This window comes from Aotus nancymaae, unplaced genomic scaffold, assembly GCF_030222135.1.
Source record: "Aotus nancymaae isolate 86718 unplaced genomic scaffold, 86718_ANA_hifiasm-v0.15.2.pri h1tg000040l, whole genome shotgun sequence".
Lineage (NCBI taxonomy): Eukaryota > Metazoa > Chordata > Mammalia > Primates > Aotidae > Aotus > Aotus nancymaae.
The window spans coordinates 13,136,740-13,154,509 of NW_026988454.1; the positions used below are offsets into that span (position 1 = coordinate 13,136,740).

General features: G+C 35.1%; 1 protein-coding gene and 1 non-coding gene across 8 annotated transcripts in view; one reads left to right on the plus strand and one right to left on the minus strand.

Annotated features, from left to right (window-relative positions):
* SCAF8 (SR-related CTD associated factor 8) overlaps positions 1-17,770 on the minus strand; it is a 218,261-nt gene that overhangs the window by 108,362 nt on the left and 92,129 nt on the right. For 3 of the 7 annotated variants that reach the window (XM_064360527.1, XM_012451797.2, XM_012451799.3), the window contains exons 17-21: positions 16,523-16,656; positions 14,567-14,711; positions 11,324-11,392; positions 7,533-7,751; positions 5,285-6,755 (exon numbers count right to left, since the gene is read on the minus strand). In XM_064360527.1, the coding sequence (XP_064216597.1) occupies positions 5,299-6,755; positions 7,533-7,751; positions 11,324-11,392; positions 14,567-14,711; positions 16,523-16,656 (2,024 nt within the window). In that variant the 3' untranslated portion in view covers positions 5,285-5,298. Of the gene's footprint in view, positions 1-4,628; positions 6,756-7,532; positions 7,752-11,323; positions 11,393-14,566; positions 14,712-16,522; positions 16,657-17,770 lie in introns of those variants that run through there. The other 4 variants (XM_012451807.2, XM_012451791.2, XM_012451803.2 and 1 more) reach the window with 2 other exon arrangements.
* LOC135268510 (U6 spliceosomal RNA) lies at positions 13,688-13,790 on the plus strand. The gene has a single exon (XR_010336824.1). It is a non-coding gene; the product is annotated as a U6 spliceosomal RNA (small nuclear RNA).

The following is a 17,770-nucleotide window of genomic DNA, read 5'->3' on the forward strand; positions in this document are numbered from 1 at the left end:
TATTTGTTCTGTATCTTGAATAAACTTTAGAACAAGAAGCCCAAGTAATTCTAAGTGTACATATGGAAGCAAAAGAGGCTGCTGAAATAGGAGCAACTTAAGTGGAAGGGAAGAAAAATGTCTAAGCAAAGCTCATGCCCAATAAATCACTGATTTGGTTTACTTTTGACATGCACATCTAAGTTGTCTTACTAATAATGTTACTTCTAGACCCTGATAAATGTAACACTTACAATATTGTTCCAGAGGTTCTTTCTATAATCAAAACATTCAATTACATGTATCAAGTAAATTTTTCCTTGAGGTATTCCATTGAAAAGTTTCAGTTGAGTAAAAAAAAAATACTTCCCTACAAAACAATCTCGTATGCTTCCTTCCATCCCTTTCTTGCTATAACTCATTTTTAGCTTAATCCTTAAACTTAAGCTGTGATGAACAACTTCTCTATTTTGGATTCATCCTCCAAAACCAACTGCCATAATTAACTGTATGCTTTGTTGAAACACTAAAAAATAATTTCATGTAACTATAATATTTGGATTTTTTTTAACTTTAAAAATCTCGTGTATGGTATAATAAATATTTACATATTTTATCTAAAATGGTGGTATTGTGGGGATTTTGAAAACCATATATACACTGGAAGGTGTGTGTATGCATATATTACATATATTTGTTATCCTCAGGAGATTCTGCATTAAGTCTATGCTGACCACCCCCTACTCCCCATCCCCCCAAAATATTTTCAGAGAGCTCCACAGGTGATTCTGTTATCCACTTCCTGCCTGAGGACCAAGAGAGAGGACATCTCAAACTGCTTTCAGTATTTATATGCCTGTATTTAAAGTATGTCTTTCCACCAAAAGAAAACAATCTAGGCCTTTAATTTTAAGTTCTAGGTTTAGAAGTTTTGCTGGACATCAAGATATCTTGGTTTTAAACCTTCCATTAAAAATTATTATAATCAGTATTTTTCTTCGGAAGTAAAAACAAATTCAGTGTCTACAATTTGTTATAGTTTAAAAGATATCATATATAAAACCATAGCATGAACAATATTAAGGAAGTATTTATAATTCTCTGCCACACCATAGTATTTATGACTACTTAAAATAATTTAGAGCTGGCCGGGCGCAGTGGCTCATGCCTTTATGTAATCCCTGCACTTTGGGAGGCTGAGGCAGGCAGATCACCTGAGGTCAGGAGTTTGAGATGAGCCTGGTCAACATGGCTAAACTCCATCTCTGCTAAAAATACAAAATTAGCCAGGCATGGTGGTGCATGCCTGTGATCCCAGATCCTCAAAAGGCTGAGGCAGGAGAATCGCTTGAACCCAGGAGGTAGAGGTTGCAATGAGCCAAGACTGCGCCATTGTACTACAACCAGGGAAACAAGAGCGAAACGCCATCTCAAGGAAAAAAATAATAATTTAGAGTTTTATTTTGCCTAACTTAAAAATGAATATAAAGATACTTGCCTTTCTATATATTATGTAAGTAAAATATTTATTTTTAAAGAGAAAAATGTCAAAGTTTTCTTTGTAAGTTAAAAGCCAAGTAAATATTTTATTAATATAGCACCCAGTAATGATGATGAAGGCACATAAGGTATAACCAAGTTTTAATATTAGAATCTTCTTGTTCATTAAAGGTTGTGAGGAAAAAGGTTAAATCATTTAAGGGGATGTGTGTGTATATGAAAGTTTAGACTGGTGGAAAATTTATTCAAATTAATTGATAACAGTAATATTCATATGTTCTCACTGAATTCAAAGTCCATTTCAATAATAAATACTGTATTTATTTGATACTAAGAAACTTCACATTTATCTCTGAATTAGGAATGTATCTATAATTACTGGCATGTCATATTGGAAGCATTTTCTATTTCTGAATAGTGTTTCTTACAATCAATGGCACCTTATATCCCATGAAATACAGTATTGATATAAAAAGTACTTTTTCAGGGCTGTGTGCGGTGGCTCACGCCCATAATCCCACCACTTTGGGAGGCTGAGGTGGGTGGATCACCTGAGGTCAGGAGTTCGAGACCAGCCTAACCAACATGGTGAAACTCTGTCTCTACTAAAAAATACAAAAATTAGCCGGGCATGGTGGCAGGCGCCTGTAATCCCAGCTACTCGAGTGGCTGAGGCAGGAAAATGGCCTGAACCGGGGAGGCAGAGGTTGCAGTGAGCTGAGATCCCGCCATTGCACTCCAACCTGGGTGACAGAGCAAGACTCTGTCTCAAAAAAAAAAAAAGTACTTTTTGAAATTAAAAAGGTGACTTCTTTTTAAACTTATAAATGTCCCCTAACCCCCAAACAACCCCAAATGTGTGGCTTCTTAAACTATAATCTTTTATATGAGTGAAAAATGGCAAAAAATGAAAAAGTGACTAAACTCTCAGGACAAAAGGAACTAGTCCTGTAAGAATGCAACAGTTTAAATAATAAATGCATTTTTATCAAGTAATTATATGGAGTTACTTCCAGAGTTTTAAATAATTTCAAACATCTAGTATTTTCACCTTCCAATACTTTCAAATTATCTGTCTACTCTTTATTGAAATAAAATTAGAATAAAGGAATATTCTACCCATAATATGATGCAGATAGACTACTCTGCTATAAAATAAGTTTCTATCAGTGTATGCATTTATGCTAAGAACACAAGCTAATGTTTAATGAAATGTTTACAGATAAAAATTTAAAATTAGTGGTTCTGTTCGCTAATACTGCAGAAAGGCTATCATTCTAACATGTCACAAATTAAAACACTACATGATTTGGTGTCTAGTTATCACTGCTTGCAACACTTCAAACCAATATATTCAAGTGGTTAGGTTATTCCTTGAACATTTCTAATTGCTAGCATTCTAGTGACAGAATTGTGACCAAAGCATAAAAAATGTGATAGGTCCTATGCCAAATTTATCAAAGATAATTAATTTTTCTCTCCATCATTTAATAAATGGCAAATACAATTAGGAGTTTTGAAAATTCTGAATTAGGATAATCTCCTTTCACTTAAATTCTATACAACAAAAAAATAAGGACAAAGAACAAGCACACAGTAATTTCTTTCAGCTACTTTAAAAGAGTGTTGTCACACATTTCCAAGATTGGTTTCTAGACACAGTACTCATAACTGGGTAGGTAACTTTCACCACTAGAATCTTCAAACGAGTGCAATGTTTGTACATTATTTTTTTCAAGTACACACATGAAGGCCCAACAGTGATAAAAAGCTTGGCATCAAAAATCACTAGAAAGTCTCATGCTTTTTATTGCTACTTAATCCAAGTGAATGTCACTTAATTTTAATAATGGTAAACACAACTAAACTAGTTTGAGAGAAATCTCAGCCAATATAATTTCCTTAAGGGCAAGGGCAGTATTTCCTGAACATTAAAATTTTATACCCATATAACAGTTTTTCCTTATTACCCTAAGGAAAAAATAGCTGAAACCAACTCAAATGATTGATTGAATTATCTTGGAAATAAACACCATTTAAACATTTTTACCCTTTACTTTTCTAAACAAAATAAATAATGTACTATCTCTGTTCAGAACTTGTAAGAAATCTTTTATTTTTGGCCAGGAACCTTAAAGTTCTTATAGCTCTCTAGGTCATCAGAGGTTGGCAAGACCAATCGAATTTTAAATGTCTGGTGTGCTCTATCAATTTTTGGAGCTATCTTTGCTTAGGAATTTTAGATAAACAGAGCAAATGATGAATTGCTGGGAAGGCACTGGAAACAAAAATGACTATTTATAAAACCAAATAAAAGCCTTCCATTAGAAACTCAAAACCACCAATGGCTTTATATATGTGTATGTAAGTAAAATCTAAAAGAGAACAAACAGCAAATAAATAAAAATTAAAACCAAAAGCAAAAACAAACAAGCCAACCCCTAATTTTTTTTCTACTCAGTTTACCTTGGAGGCTACAGTGTTACCTAGAGCCCTACAAAATACATGATGGGTATTTTGTTCATGGTATACATATTAATGTCTTTAAGTCGACTAGCACCACTAGACATTTTGTGCAATTAAGAAATTAACTTCAGGCACGTGACCAGTGAGTACTTTAGTGCCAGTACTATCTATGCAGAATAGCAAATATAGTGTGAAACAAAGCAATGCAAGCATTTATGTGAAATTTAGCTCCATGCTTAAATCTGGCTTCATGCTTAACTATATTAAAAATAGAATTGACAAACTGCCAATGAATTTCTTTATAAGATATCTTATTTTACCTTCACCAAGACTAAGAGCTTTAACTATAAGCCATGTTAATTAGCCAAATTTCTCCAATTTTCTATCAGATTTTAAATAATACTTTATTATCTAAACTCTTTCAACTTTCTATTTTCTCTGTATGTGCATGAAGACAGACATACAGAGAAACAGAAAAAAAAAACTACATGACTTACACAATAAATATACAGGTATTATACATATACTGAGAAGACTGCATGATTTTTATATCAAAGTACATGCTTTTTCCACCACATAGTTCGTCATTGTTATGATAGAAAGCTTTTGCAAAAAATAAGCACATGCTAATAATAATTCAAGGTTTTAAGAATTTATAGGTTAAAAAAATACAATTCCTAGAACACTGTTATCAAACAAATAAGTTTTATTGGCATCTAAAAACAAAATTCACCCAACATTGAAACGTACTTTAATATTTATGTTGTTGTTTTCTTGTTTCTTTTTTACTCACTGCAGTATGAGGAACAAATCACAAACACTTACTTTGGAGAAACAGAGACCATAGTGTAGATTTTACAAAATCACTTTTTAAAATCTCTGTATTGTGCTCCTCAAATACCTAGAGCCAGTCTTTGCATAAAATATCACAGCTTTGTCTATAACCTTAAAATTCTGCAGCAGCCTAAAGATATGGATAAGATATACCACCACTTGCTATTTTGAAATATATCTATTACCATATCCAACCTAATGATAGTTATCTAAAAAATTCTTTCTTCCATAGGAAGTCTCTGACAAGCTGTTATTCATTTCCTTGACGTTAAAAGAATCTGGGGGCAACATTTATATTTTTATCAGAAAAATAAAAAAAAAGTTTACCTACCATGTTCATATTAAGAACAATGTCTATACAAGTCAGTTGTACAATTATTTTAAGAGAAAGGTGAACATGAACATCAGATTAACTTAATTCTGGCAGACAAAAGTGAACAACTATGGTCCAGTCAGCCATTATCTATTACAGAGAGATGACAACTTTACAAAAGGTATCTTTTACCTACTGAGTGATGATTATGTCCCCTCAGTTTCTGTGCTTTCTACCACTGGTTCACTTTCTATATCAGCAACTGTGTCACTCTTCTCCTTGCTTATTTCATTTGAAGATGTCAGTTTTTCATAAAGTTCAGGATCATTCTGTACTGGTAAAGGTGGTGGCTGAGCATGTCTCTCTGTATTTTCACCATTAACCTGAGGCACATTATCACCTTTTCGTTGAGAAGTGGCCCCTTCAAAATAATCAAAAACCCGAGCATGAGGAGGAGGGACCCAAGTGTTTTGAATTCTGTCTCGTCCAAGACGATTTCCATTCATTTCTCTGCAGAAATCAAAATCTCTGTCATCCCTATCCCTTTGCCTCTCCCAGGGTCTTCTGCGGTCATCAAAATCTCTGTGAACTTCTTGTCCAAATCCTCTGTTCCAAGGACCACTTCTAGGATCAAATCGATAGTTTCCAGACCGAAATCTACCTCTTTCTTCATGTAAGCCTTTTGGACCACCATAGACCGGTAGAACCCGATGCTCTCTCTCATCAAAATCTCCTCTATGCCCCCAGGGCTTCTCTGGATTAAAGCCAAAGTGGTCTCTTCGACCAAGATGGTCTATACCTGGCCTCACAAGATTCTCTCTTATATCTACAGGAGGTCTTCCAAAATGATCCCTACCATCTAGCGGAGGCCGTCCAGGACCTTCTCTTGGATCTATAGGCCGCCCAACCACATCTCTAACATCCACAGGGGGAGGTCTACTAATGCTTTCCCTGGTTTCTATAGGAGGAAACCGGTAATCTCTATCTCCTTCCTGTTGAATGTTATCATTCCCAAGTGGTATCCTTTTTTCTGGGTTAGAAACATTGTCTATACTTTGTCTTCCAGGAGCTAGAAAAGGTCTTTCAGGCTGACTAAAAATATCTCCTGGAGGAAAAGGTCCACGGGGTGGTGGATGAAGAGCTGCATCAAGTACCGATGGGGGTGGGATTCCCCGTTGGGGTGGAAGTCCAGGCTGTATTAGAGGGAATCTTGGCCCAGGTGCCTGTGGTATTAGTCCTGGACGAATGTCTAACATTGGTATTGTGGGCATCCTTTGATTAGGGATACTTAAAGGGGGTAAGTTCTGAGGTCCGGCTGGTGGCTGTGTTCCCAGAAGTCCAGAAGTATTTGGAACATTTGGTGGCTGTACTCCTACAAGTCCAGAATTGTTAGGTATATTTGGGGGTAGCACTCCCAAAAGTCCAGAACTATTTGACACACTGGGTGGCTGTATTCCCAAAATTCCAGAGTTATTTAGAATACTTGGTGGTTGGGCTCCAATAATCCCAGAACTACTGGAAACATTAGATGGCCGGACCCCAAGAATTTCAGAATTACTTGATACATTTGGTCTTTGGACTCCCAGAATTCCAGAATTGCTTGTCACATTTGGTGGCTGTCCTCCTAAAATTGCAGCATTACTTGAAATATCATTTGGAATCACTAAAATAAAAAAGAGAAATAATTCAAAATAACAGTAAAAAACTTCCAATAGTTTTAGCTTAATCAGCTACGTGTATCCCGCAATAATCAAGGTACACTAGCTACTACAAAAAATCTTTTAACTTAACAAAAATGTCAGGCTATACTAATTTTCCACCTTTATTAAAAGCCTTTCTAAACCATATTTTTTTTTTTAAAGAAAAGAACAGGAGTGGAAGTTTATTTAAAAGGCTTTAGAACAGGAAAGAAAGGAAAGGAAAGTACTCTTGGAAGAGACCCAAGTGGGCATCAAGGTCAAGTGCCTCTAAACCATAATTCTTAATGGACCAACAGTGGAGCCATAGAAAAAGGAGTTACTGCTTTCAAACACCTTATTTATCTTCTAGATCTAGCTGGATAATACCTATTAGAAGTAAGTTCCTGGCAGAAGTTATTCCCATCCAATACTTGCTCATTTTTATCTTTCTGTAAGTATACAGATTTTGTGCAATATTATTTTGACAACACACTGAAGTAGTCCCAATAGGACAAAAATAAGGGGGTGGTGGTATGAGGGTCTTTATGGAAAGGTATTGAAATCTACATCATCCTGAACAGAACGCCATTTTTTAAAATAGAAATTTTAGGACATAGTGATCTCTTTCAAAAAAAGTGCAACATTTCAACATTTGTAGATTGTAATGGTTACAAATGCATGCCATCCCAGAATTAAACACCAAATACACAGAGGCAACCTAGCTTAGACTTAACTTTTTTTATTTTACTATTATTATTTACCTGATCTGGTGTTTTCACCAGAAGAAATCTGGTGGTCTATAAGATGAGGTACTTTTTCTTCAGGCTCTGCTTGTTTAGTTGGAGCACTAAAAACATTTCCAGCTGGCAGAGCAGAAGTAGCAAGATTGCTGGCAACAGAACCGCCTGGTATAACAAGGCTACCAAATCCAACATCTTTCACAGTTTCCGGGGTTATGGATAATGACGGCTGCACTAAAGCTGTTTCAAGAGGAGAAAAATGTATTTCAGATTTAATTAGTCAATTGATGTGCTAAGAAGTTTTAAATGTATTTAATTTAGTGGCATCTCTGTATTACTAAGCACATTATATAATAACAAATGCTCAAATGACAAATGAGGCGTCATGAAACCTTTACCCAAAAATAGGGAAAACTAACAATTTTCAGAAATATTTCACCAAAAATGTTAAGACCAGCACTCAAAAAGTAAATTTCAGTAACAACAAAAAAATAATTTTCCAGGAATGCCAGATAAGTGAATATCTAAACATACAGAAATGACTAGTAAAGACTGAAATGTATGAGTATGAAAATCTGCCCAATCCCCCTGCAATTACGAGGTACTAAGGTCCAAACATTCATCTAACATTACCTTTTGTCAAATGAAGTTAGAAACTCAACAGATGAGTGTGGACTACAAATATGAAGCCATAAACTTTCCATCTTAAAGAATGGGTAGAAAAATCCCTAAGTGCATATACGTCACACACAACCAGAGGAATACAAAATAATTACACAATTACAACTTTCAGTCCAATTTATGTCACTTAGAATACTGTAAAATCATACTTGGAGACCTTAGGAAATGTTTTATCTTCGTAAGTAACTCTAGATTACCTGAACAAATGGTTAGCAAACAACAGAGTTACAAAAATAAAACCACCTGTGGTCATGTGTAAGAATTAAATGAGACAGCAAAAGCAAGTTGGATAGCACCTGGCACACAACTATTTCTCTTTTTCCACTAATTGACTGCAGATTTTCCAAAATTAGTGAACTAAGAAAAAATTGGGAGGTGGGCTCTAGGGTAAGCCTCTGTGAATAGTGAATTCAGAAATGACTTCTGAACACTTGTCTAATTATCAGAAAGAATAAACAATTCTTCCTAATAAACCAACAATAACAAAAATAAAGACTTTTAAACCTATCTTTTTTTTTGAGATGGAGTCTCGCTCTATCGCCCAGGCTGGAGTGCAGTGGCGTGATCTCAGCTCACTGCAACCTCTTCCTCCTGGGTTCAAGTGATTCTCCTGCCTCAGCCTCCTGAGTAGCTGGGATTATAGGCACACACCACCACGACTGGCTAATTTTTGTATCTTTAGTAGAGATGGGGTTTCACCATGTTGGCCAGGCTTATCTCAAACTCCTGACACCTCAAGTGATCTGCCCGCCTTGGCCTCCCAAAGTGCTGACATGACAGGCATGAGCCACCATACGCAGCCAAATTTTAAAGCTATGTAAACACTGAAAGGGAGAAAGTTTAAGAATACAAGGAAAATGAAATAGTTACTCAAAAGTTAAAATCTCTATAATCATATACACTCTTCAAGTCTAATTTTTGAGGTAGGCTTGCCTGAATTACTCAAGGTTTTTTCAGACGCCTGGAGATTTACTTTAAAGAGTAGACTAGAATGAAAAAATTATTAAAAGTGTATATTTAGCATTTCTATAAAGTCCAATGATAGGAAAAAGAAAATGAATAAATGTCTATATTTACGGTTGAATTGCATTACTTTTGAAACGTCTACTCTAGTAAAGAAAACAGACATCAAAACCAAGTAGGCTAGAGTATATATTCCATAAAATTAAAAAAAAAAAAATCACATATGAAACTGGTACCACAACGACAAAGAAAAAATTTATTTCAGGTAACCGTGAAAAAACAGTAATTATACATTTTTTATTAAACTTTTAGGTTCAGGGGTACATATGCAAGTTTGTTATATAGGTAAACTCATTTTGTTATATAGATTACTCATGTAACAAACACATATTTATAGATACCTATACATGTACCCCTAAGTTATGATCATACACCTTTAGGATAAAAAAAGTGGTAGAGAAATCTTAGTTTCATCGGGTAGCCTTGTTGGCAGTAACACTACTTTCAAACTACTATGTGTGTCTTTATGTCTGTATTGTATGATAACGAAAAACAATCATGTTACTGTTTTCAGTATATGAGAACAGAGGCAAATATAAAAATCAAAGTAGCTAATTTTTAAAATAACAGTGCATATTCATTTTTTTTCTGTTCAAAATGCACATTTTCTAGTTTTGTCCACTAAAAATTCCTAGACTCAATGAAAACCCAAGGGCAAAATGAGAACCCAGACTGAATTCTCTAGATACCAGACCCCAATTAGAAAAATGGCTGATTCTCAGACTGGAGGGAGGAAAACACAAGATTAGTCTGGGATACACTGGGCCAGAAAGCTAAGCAGCTCTCAAAACTAATGTAATCATCTCAAAAGGTCAGGGAGGCAACACAGGTCTCCCACTGTCCAAAGATGAAACAATTTACATTAAAAAAAAAAAAATCAATGCAACTGACTAGAAGTAAAAATTCATTAATCCATAAATAATAAAAAAAAACTGAAGGAGAAAAAAGAAGGGGAGGGGGACAAGGGAGGACAAGATGAGAAGAATTAAGAGAAATCTCTCTTCGGTCACTGGATATCACTGGAAATACCTACAGAATTCATGACCCTGAGAAATGGCAATTAAAGAAAAAAGAGCATTCACCCTGACTTTCCTGTACAAACCATACTTCAAGGTAACTAAGTTCCATTACCTGATTAAGGAAAACATTTTCTTCATTTAAGCTAAGAAACATGTAAGGAATTATACATCTAGAAAGATTACTACTCTTCAACAAATAAAAAGTAGATCTAAGAAACAATCATCAATGGATGAAAGGAAATGTTTTTAATGACCAGTTTCCACTATTCCACTGAATGTTCTGATCAATCTTAACGTCATTAAAAGTCGAACAAGACATCGAGAGTGAACCAAAATGTAAACTAAGGACTTTGTGTGATAATTATTTGTCAATGTAGGCTGACTAATTGCAATATACATACCACTCTGGTGGAGGATGTCGACAATGAGAGCCTGTGCATGTATGGTGGGTGGGGGCTTAAAGGAATCCTCTGTACTTTTGGCTCCATTTTGCTGAGAACCTAGAAAACTGCTCTAAAAAATAAGGTTTTACATTCCCCCTCAAAAAATTGTGGGGCAGGAGGACAAAAAGGCACTGCATGACTTCTGATGTAATATATAATACTAAACCTACAAAAATCTAAGCAAGCCTTTGGTGCTAACTTCCATTTTATAGGAAATGCAAAGACAGTAATTTCAGTACCACTAAGAAGCAAAAAACCAAATCCATTATTTAAGCTCTTATATATATAATTGAACTGTTTCTTCGACAAATCATGAAGCATTAAGAAAAGGAATGTAGGACTGGGGCAGGACTGCACTACATTAAGACATACACATAGCAAAACCAAAAACATAACAAATATGAGAGCACCTTCTTTGAATTTTGATTAAAATAAAACCAATCATAAGACATTTTAAGACAATCAAGCAAATTTACATAAGAACTATCATTTACTGTATTTTAGAAATTATCTAACATGCATTTGTCTTAAAACTTTCATAACAAAAAAAAATTAATGGTAATTCACAAGAATGAGAACTGACACAAACTAACACTAAAACTAACATTACCATGAATAAAGAAAACTCTTAAAGTGGAAAACTTACATGTTGGTACTACTGGTGGAATCGTAGGGGGTGGCACAACAGGTGGGGGAACTGGAGGCGGCATAAAACCTACATGGAAAAAAACCCAAAAATAAAATAGCACAAGAAAAATTACTTATTTTAAATCAAAGATTCCAATAGCTACAAATGAAACTCCATATTCTTAAAATGGACTACAACCTCCTATTTGTATATGTATTTTCTATTTTAAAAATGGCTTTTATATACAAAACCTTATCTGATCCGTAATAAGCTAGGTAAAGCAAAGAGATCCTGATTTATGAGAATATCCTATTTATTTACTCATTCAAGTCCTGTGGTATGCTCTATGGTGCTATATAATCAAAGATTAATAGGAGCCAGGTAAACTGTTTATCAACAGTGATGACATAGGGAGAGTTTAACATTCTATTTCAAGCTACAGATCACGCTATATGCAATAATGTCATCTGTCAAATATGCTACTTTATGTGATACATGTGTATCATTTACTCACTAGATCAAAATATTTCCGTTAACTGTGGATAATACTATGTTTTAAGCATTGAAATAAATCTTCAATTTAATACTGGCTTTTTAATGATTTCAATTAAGTAATTTTAGATAATGAGTCTGTTTTTCAGGCTAGTCTCAAACTCCTAAGCTCAAACAATCCTGCTACTTCAGCCTCCCTAGTAGCTGGGATCAGAGGAACATACCATGGCGCTCAGCTTCTTAATCATTTTAAATATCAAATCATAAGTTTGCTTCTTTGCATTTTGTGAAATATAAAACCACCATTACATTCAACTAGAAAATAGTGGCTAAAAGAATTTTAAACTGTAAAATCTTTGATATTCAAGGTTTGTTCCTCCTCTCACAATCCTCATTGTAACTAAGTTTTGTGGTAAATTATATGATATACATATTTAATTTTTAATTTTATTTTTAATAAAATATACCTTTTTAAATAAGTGACTAAAAAATAAGAAGACATGATTTTTCAACAAATTAATAAGGAACAAGGACTATAAAGCCTATGTGATATGATTTTTGAAATAATGACTTAAAAATATCTTCTGAAATAATTTTTAATTTTGAAATCACAAATACACAAAATTTTTCACAAACTTTTCAATATTTAAAATAAAGTTATTGGCTGGGCGCAGTGGCGCATGCCTATAATCCCAGCACTTTGGGAGGCCGAGGTGGGTGGATCACAAGGTCAAGAGATCAAGACCATCCTGGCCAACACGGTGAAACCCCATCTCTACTAAAAATACAAGAAATTAGCAAGGCGTGGTGGCGCCCACCTGCAGTCCCAGCTACGCGGAGGCTGAGGCAGGAGAATGGCTTGAACCTGGGAAGTGGAGGTTGCAGTGAGCTGAGATCATGCCACTGCACTCTAGCCTGGTGACAGAGCGAGACTCCGTCTCAAAATAAAATAAAGTTATTAATATCTGTATTAATTTCCAATTACACATTAAACTGTAACTTAATATATTTGCTTACATGACCTGTAAATTACAACCATTCTCAGACAACAAATTTTTTTAGTCTTGCTAAAAACTCTACCCAACATCTAAGAACTTAAGTTACAAAAGTCAACATACCGTATTTCTTTTTTAATATGCAAATAATTCATGAATTGAAATACATTGTTTAATTTTGAAAAATAATATATATATTGTTTTGACCCAATAAACTTGATAAAAAAATTCTTGAATTAGAGTTTCTAGGTAAAAACTATAGATTACTTAAACACATATCTCATCAACTAAACATATATAATTGCTTATATAGTTTAAGATGGAGCTTTTAGGTTGGTGTGATGACTCATGCCTGTAATCCGAGTACTCTGGGAGGTTGAGGTGGAAGGATCTCTTGTGTCCAGGAGTTCACAAGAATCTCTCCATCATCATTCTAACCTAACCTCCAATGGCCTAATAATAAAAGCTGTTTTTTTTTTTTTGTTTTTTTGGGAGACAGGGTCTCACTCTGTCACTCAGACTGGAGTGCAGTGGTACAAACAGTTCACTGTAGCCTCCAACTCCTGGGTTCAAGCAATTCTCCCATCTCAGCCTCCTGAGTAGCTGCGACTATGGGTGTGTCCCACCACATCTGTCTACTTTCTTATTTTTTGTAGAGACAGGGTGTCACTCTGTTGCTTAGGCTGGTCTCGCACTCCTGGATGCAAGCGATCCTCCCACTTTAACCTCCCAAAGTGCTGGGATTACAGGTGTGAGCCACCATACCCGGCCTAAAAGCTCTATCTTAAACTATATATTTAGTTGATTAGATGTGTTTAAGTAATCTGTAGTTTTTACCTAGAAACTATAATTCAAGAAACTTTTCGTGTTTATCAATAATTTATTAGGTCAGTGCTTGATTTGGCAGCAAATATATTAAAACTGGAATGATACAGAGAAGATTAGCATGGCTCTTGTGCAAGGATAACACACAAATTCATGAAGCATTCTGTATTTAAAGAATAAAAATAATTTATTAGGTCAAAATGAAGTATTCCAAATTCAATTAACCTTTTAAATATAATTTCTAATGTCAAAATGGAGCCTACTGATTCTTAGGAGGGACACTGCAAATTTTCTGAAGAAATGCTGATAATTATTAGAGAACTTTCATATAAAAACTGAAACAAAAATTTTACATTATTTTAAGAGTAATAATTCTTTTTATTTCCTCTTTTTTTTGAGACAAAATCTTGCTCTGTCACCCAAGCTGGAGCACAGTGGTGCAATCTTGGCTCACTGCAACCTCTGCCTACCACGTTCAAACCATTCTCCTGCCTCAGCCTCCTGAGCAGCTGGAATTACAGACATGTGCCACCATGCCTATCTAATTTTTGTAGTTTTTAAGTAGAGATGGGATTTTACCATGTTGGCCAGGCTGGTCTCAAATTCCTGACCTCAAGTGATCTGCCCACCTTGGCCTCCAAAGTGCTAGGACTACAGATGTGAGCTACTGTGCCCAGCCATGATTTTCAATTATTCTAAAAAAATTCCATTTTTCTCTGTCAGTGCTTCTCCTGGTACATCCTGAGAACAAGTTAGAAAAGAAAACTCTCTGGCCCTACCACAGACCTAGTAAAGCAAAAACAGTGGAGGATGGGCCCAGCAATCTGTGCTTTAACAAGCCTATGCATGCTAAGGTCTCAGAATCACTGATCTGTGGCATTTAAATCTGGAAGAAGAACTTAAATGCTAATTTAAATAGAGTTCAAATATTAAAACAGAAATTCCTTACCAGGTGGCGGTTGTGAAGGGTTAAAACTTGCTCGTAAAAAAGGAGGTGGAGGGATTGGACTGAATCCAGGAGGAGGAACTGGCATCGACACAGGAAATGCTGGTGGGACTAAACTAACTGTAGGCACAGCTGGCGCCACTGGAATCTTTTGTGGATAGACAAAAAAGTTCACTCATCAGTTTATTCACCTGCACCTTGGAACAACTAAAGGCAAATTATTCTATTTCTTTCAAGAAGGTAATAAAGATCATTAAAAAGGGTTTTATCTCCACTTTTAGTGTACTTGCAAGTGAACCTACTCAGGGTAAAAACAAGGCAATGTTATTCAACAGATAGTTTTTACGTGGAGATTGTGAATTTTATCTTACATTCAAGTGATGTAAAGTAATGGTCACCTAGTTCAATACTGAATATTATGCTCCATTTTAAACTGCCATCTCCCCCTCAGCTTAGTAATACCTACCTATGTTATGCAACCTAACCACCTTGAGGAAGCATGTCAATGACAACTTTAGAATGGCTTAAATTTCTCATGAATTTATTTTCTTATCCCAGCATAAGTATCTTTTACTCATTCTAGGTACAAAAAGTCGCAAATATTTATCTGCACCACAGTTTTCTCTCTCTTCTAAACTTCACATTTTATCAAGTGTCTATACAACAACTCAATTGTGTTGACTAAAAGATACTTCTACTTAACACATATGAAACAACTGATTTCCAGTTGTCCTTCCCAAGAGAACTCTTCCCACAGTCTTTCCCATTCTCAGATAATGGTAACTCTATCCTTCCAATTTCTTGGACTAAAAACTTTGCCTCTGCTTTTGCTCATAACCCCAAATTCAATCATGCTAAAAAAAAAAAAAAAAAAAAAGTCCTGTTGGTTACACCTTCAAAATGCACCTAGTATGTGACTATTTCTTATTATCTCCACTGCTAGAAGTCTATTCTGAGCCACCACCAGCTCTCATCTGGATTGCTACAATTGTCCAATTGTCTTTTAGCTGGTCAATGCTCACTACAGCCTATTCTCAAAATAGTAGCCAGTGCTATCCTTCAAAACTGTAAGCCAGATCAAGTCACTCCTCTGCTCAAAGTCCTCCAATGGCTCCTCATTTCTCTTTTGTCGCATGTAAAGACGCATCATCCTCATCTCATTCCAAGTCAAAGGCAAAGTACTTAGAGAGGTTTATCTTTAACTAACTTGCCTTTCACTGGCTTTATTCTAGCCCACTTTTCACTCCCAGAACATGAGACCATATTCCTGGCACTGGACCTCTGCACTGGTTGCTGCCTCTGAATACAGTGTTTTTTCATCAGATAGCCACATGATTAATTCCCTTAGTGCCTTTAAGTCATTGCTCAAATTTCTCATTCTCAATTAGGTCTATCCTCACCATTATATTTAAAATAGATTAGTCTTACACTACCTTTTTCCTTCCATAGGATCTCATAATCATATTTATTTTACATTTTCTGTCACCACTATTGAGAATAAAAGCTTTTAAAAGGACAGAGATTTGTGAGGATTTTTCACTGATGCCTAGAAGAGTGTCACAGAGCCAATAATAAATATTTGTTCAATAAACATTTTAAAATATGAGTAACATCACTTCTAAAAATAATTTTTCAAAAAGTATTTGATTAAACTCATAACTTATTGTTCTATCAGTTTGACTTCTCAGAAAAACATAAATCTAAAAAAAAATCCTGTGAGTTCTCAGAAACAATATTTCCATATTTACCTTTATTTTAAACCTAATGTGTCTAGTACAACGATACCACAGCATTAGCAGACTTTTTGAAAAAAGAGTTTTAAAAGAAATATTCTTTTCCCTAACACCACTGATATTTATTCTGATACGGCCTTTTTCGTCCATTTTATAAAGTAAATACATGAGTAAAAACAGAAATGTACAACAACACGTAAGGAAAAAAACCCACTTCAACACTAACCTGCAACATAGCAACAGGAGGAGGGAAAACCTCTGCCTGGGTTGTAACCACTGTCTCCTTTTCAACTGGAGTTGGGCTCTGAGTTGTCTGGACCGTCTCTTTAACAGGTTCTGAGCTTTTCACAGTTTCCCACTCTAAACAAAATATTTAAAATTGATTTCCTTTGGATAGGTTTAACTTTTCATTTTCTTCTTTGTATTCATTTATTTCACATCTAAGTCCTTCATCTACCTTGGCACATCTTTAAGATATATCCACAACTGTAGGTACCACTCTAAATTTTTGCCTGGATTAATCTGATTAAGATACTATGGAGTTCAAAAAAGCTTGACACACGAGACACAAATGAAAGGCTAAAATATTTCATCTAAAGAAAACACTTAGAACGGATATGATAGACTTGTATCTCAATGGCTGCCTGATATACGAGAAACTAACCTTACTCAATTTTTTAATCACAAAATAGAACACAAGAAGATCAACTAGGAGAGTATTAATCCAATACAATAAAATCCTTCTGAAAATACAGCTATCCAAAAAGAGAACAAAAAAGCTCTAATGGTTCCTCTCCCATGCTTCTCCATCTCATTCAAAGATCAAGTAAGACAAATAAGATTTACATGACCGTGTCCCTCTGTACCTATCTTCCTTGATCTTCCACTACTCATTCCTCACTCACTCTGCTCAATCTATACTGGTCTCCTTATTTTTGAATAGACATGGCACTTGCTGCATGCCTTACCCCTTCGAATATCACGTTCTCCACTAGACCTTCTACAACCACATAAAAACTGCAGTACCTCCACACTTACACTGCCCATATACCTTTCCTGATTTTTCTTCTTAGAACTGACATCAAAATACTATATAGTTTATTTTTATTATCTGTTTTCTTCACAGATAATACATGTGTGAAACATAGGCTAGTAAACTTTATAGCATTTGAGGGTTTATGAGCCATGTGTTCTCTGCTGCAACTGTTCAACTGTTATTACAAAAAAAAAAAGTAATATAAAATAGGTAAGTGAGCATGGCTGTGTTTCAATAAAACTTTATTTACAGAACAGGCTACCAACAGGATTTGGACCATGGGTAGTAGATTGCTAAACCCTGTGGTATACTCCACAAGAAGAATTTTTGTCTATTTGTCTCACTGCTATAATTCCAGTTCCTAAAATTAGGCCTGACACACAGTAGAAACTAAAATATTTACTAAGTGAATATCCCGGAGAAAACAGCCACTGGCAG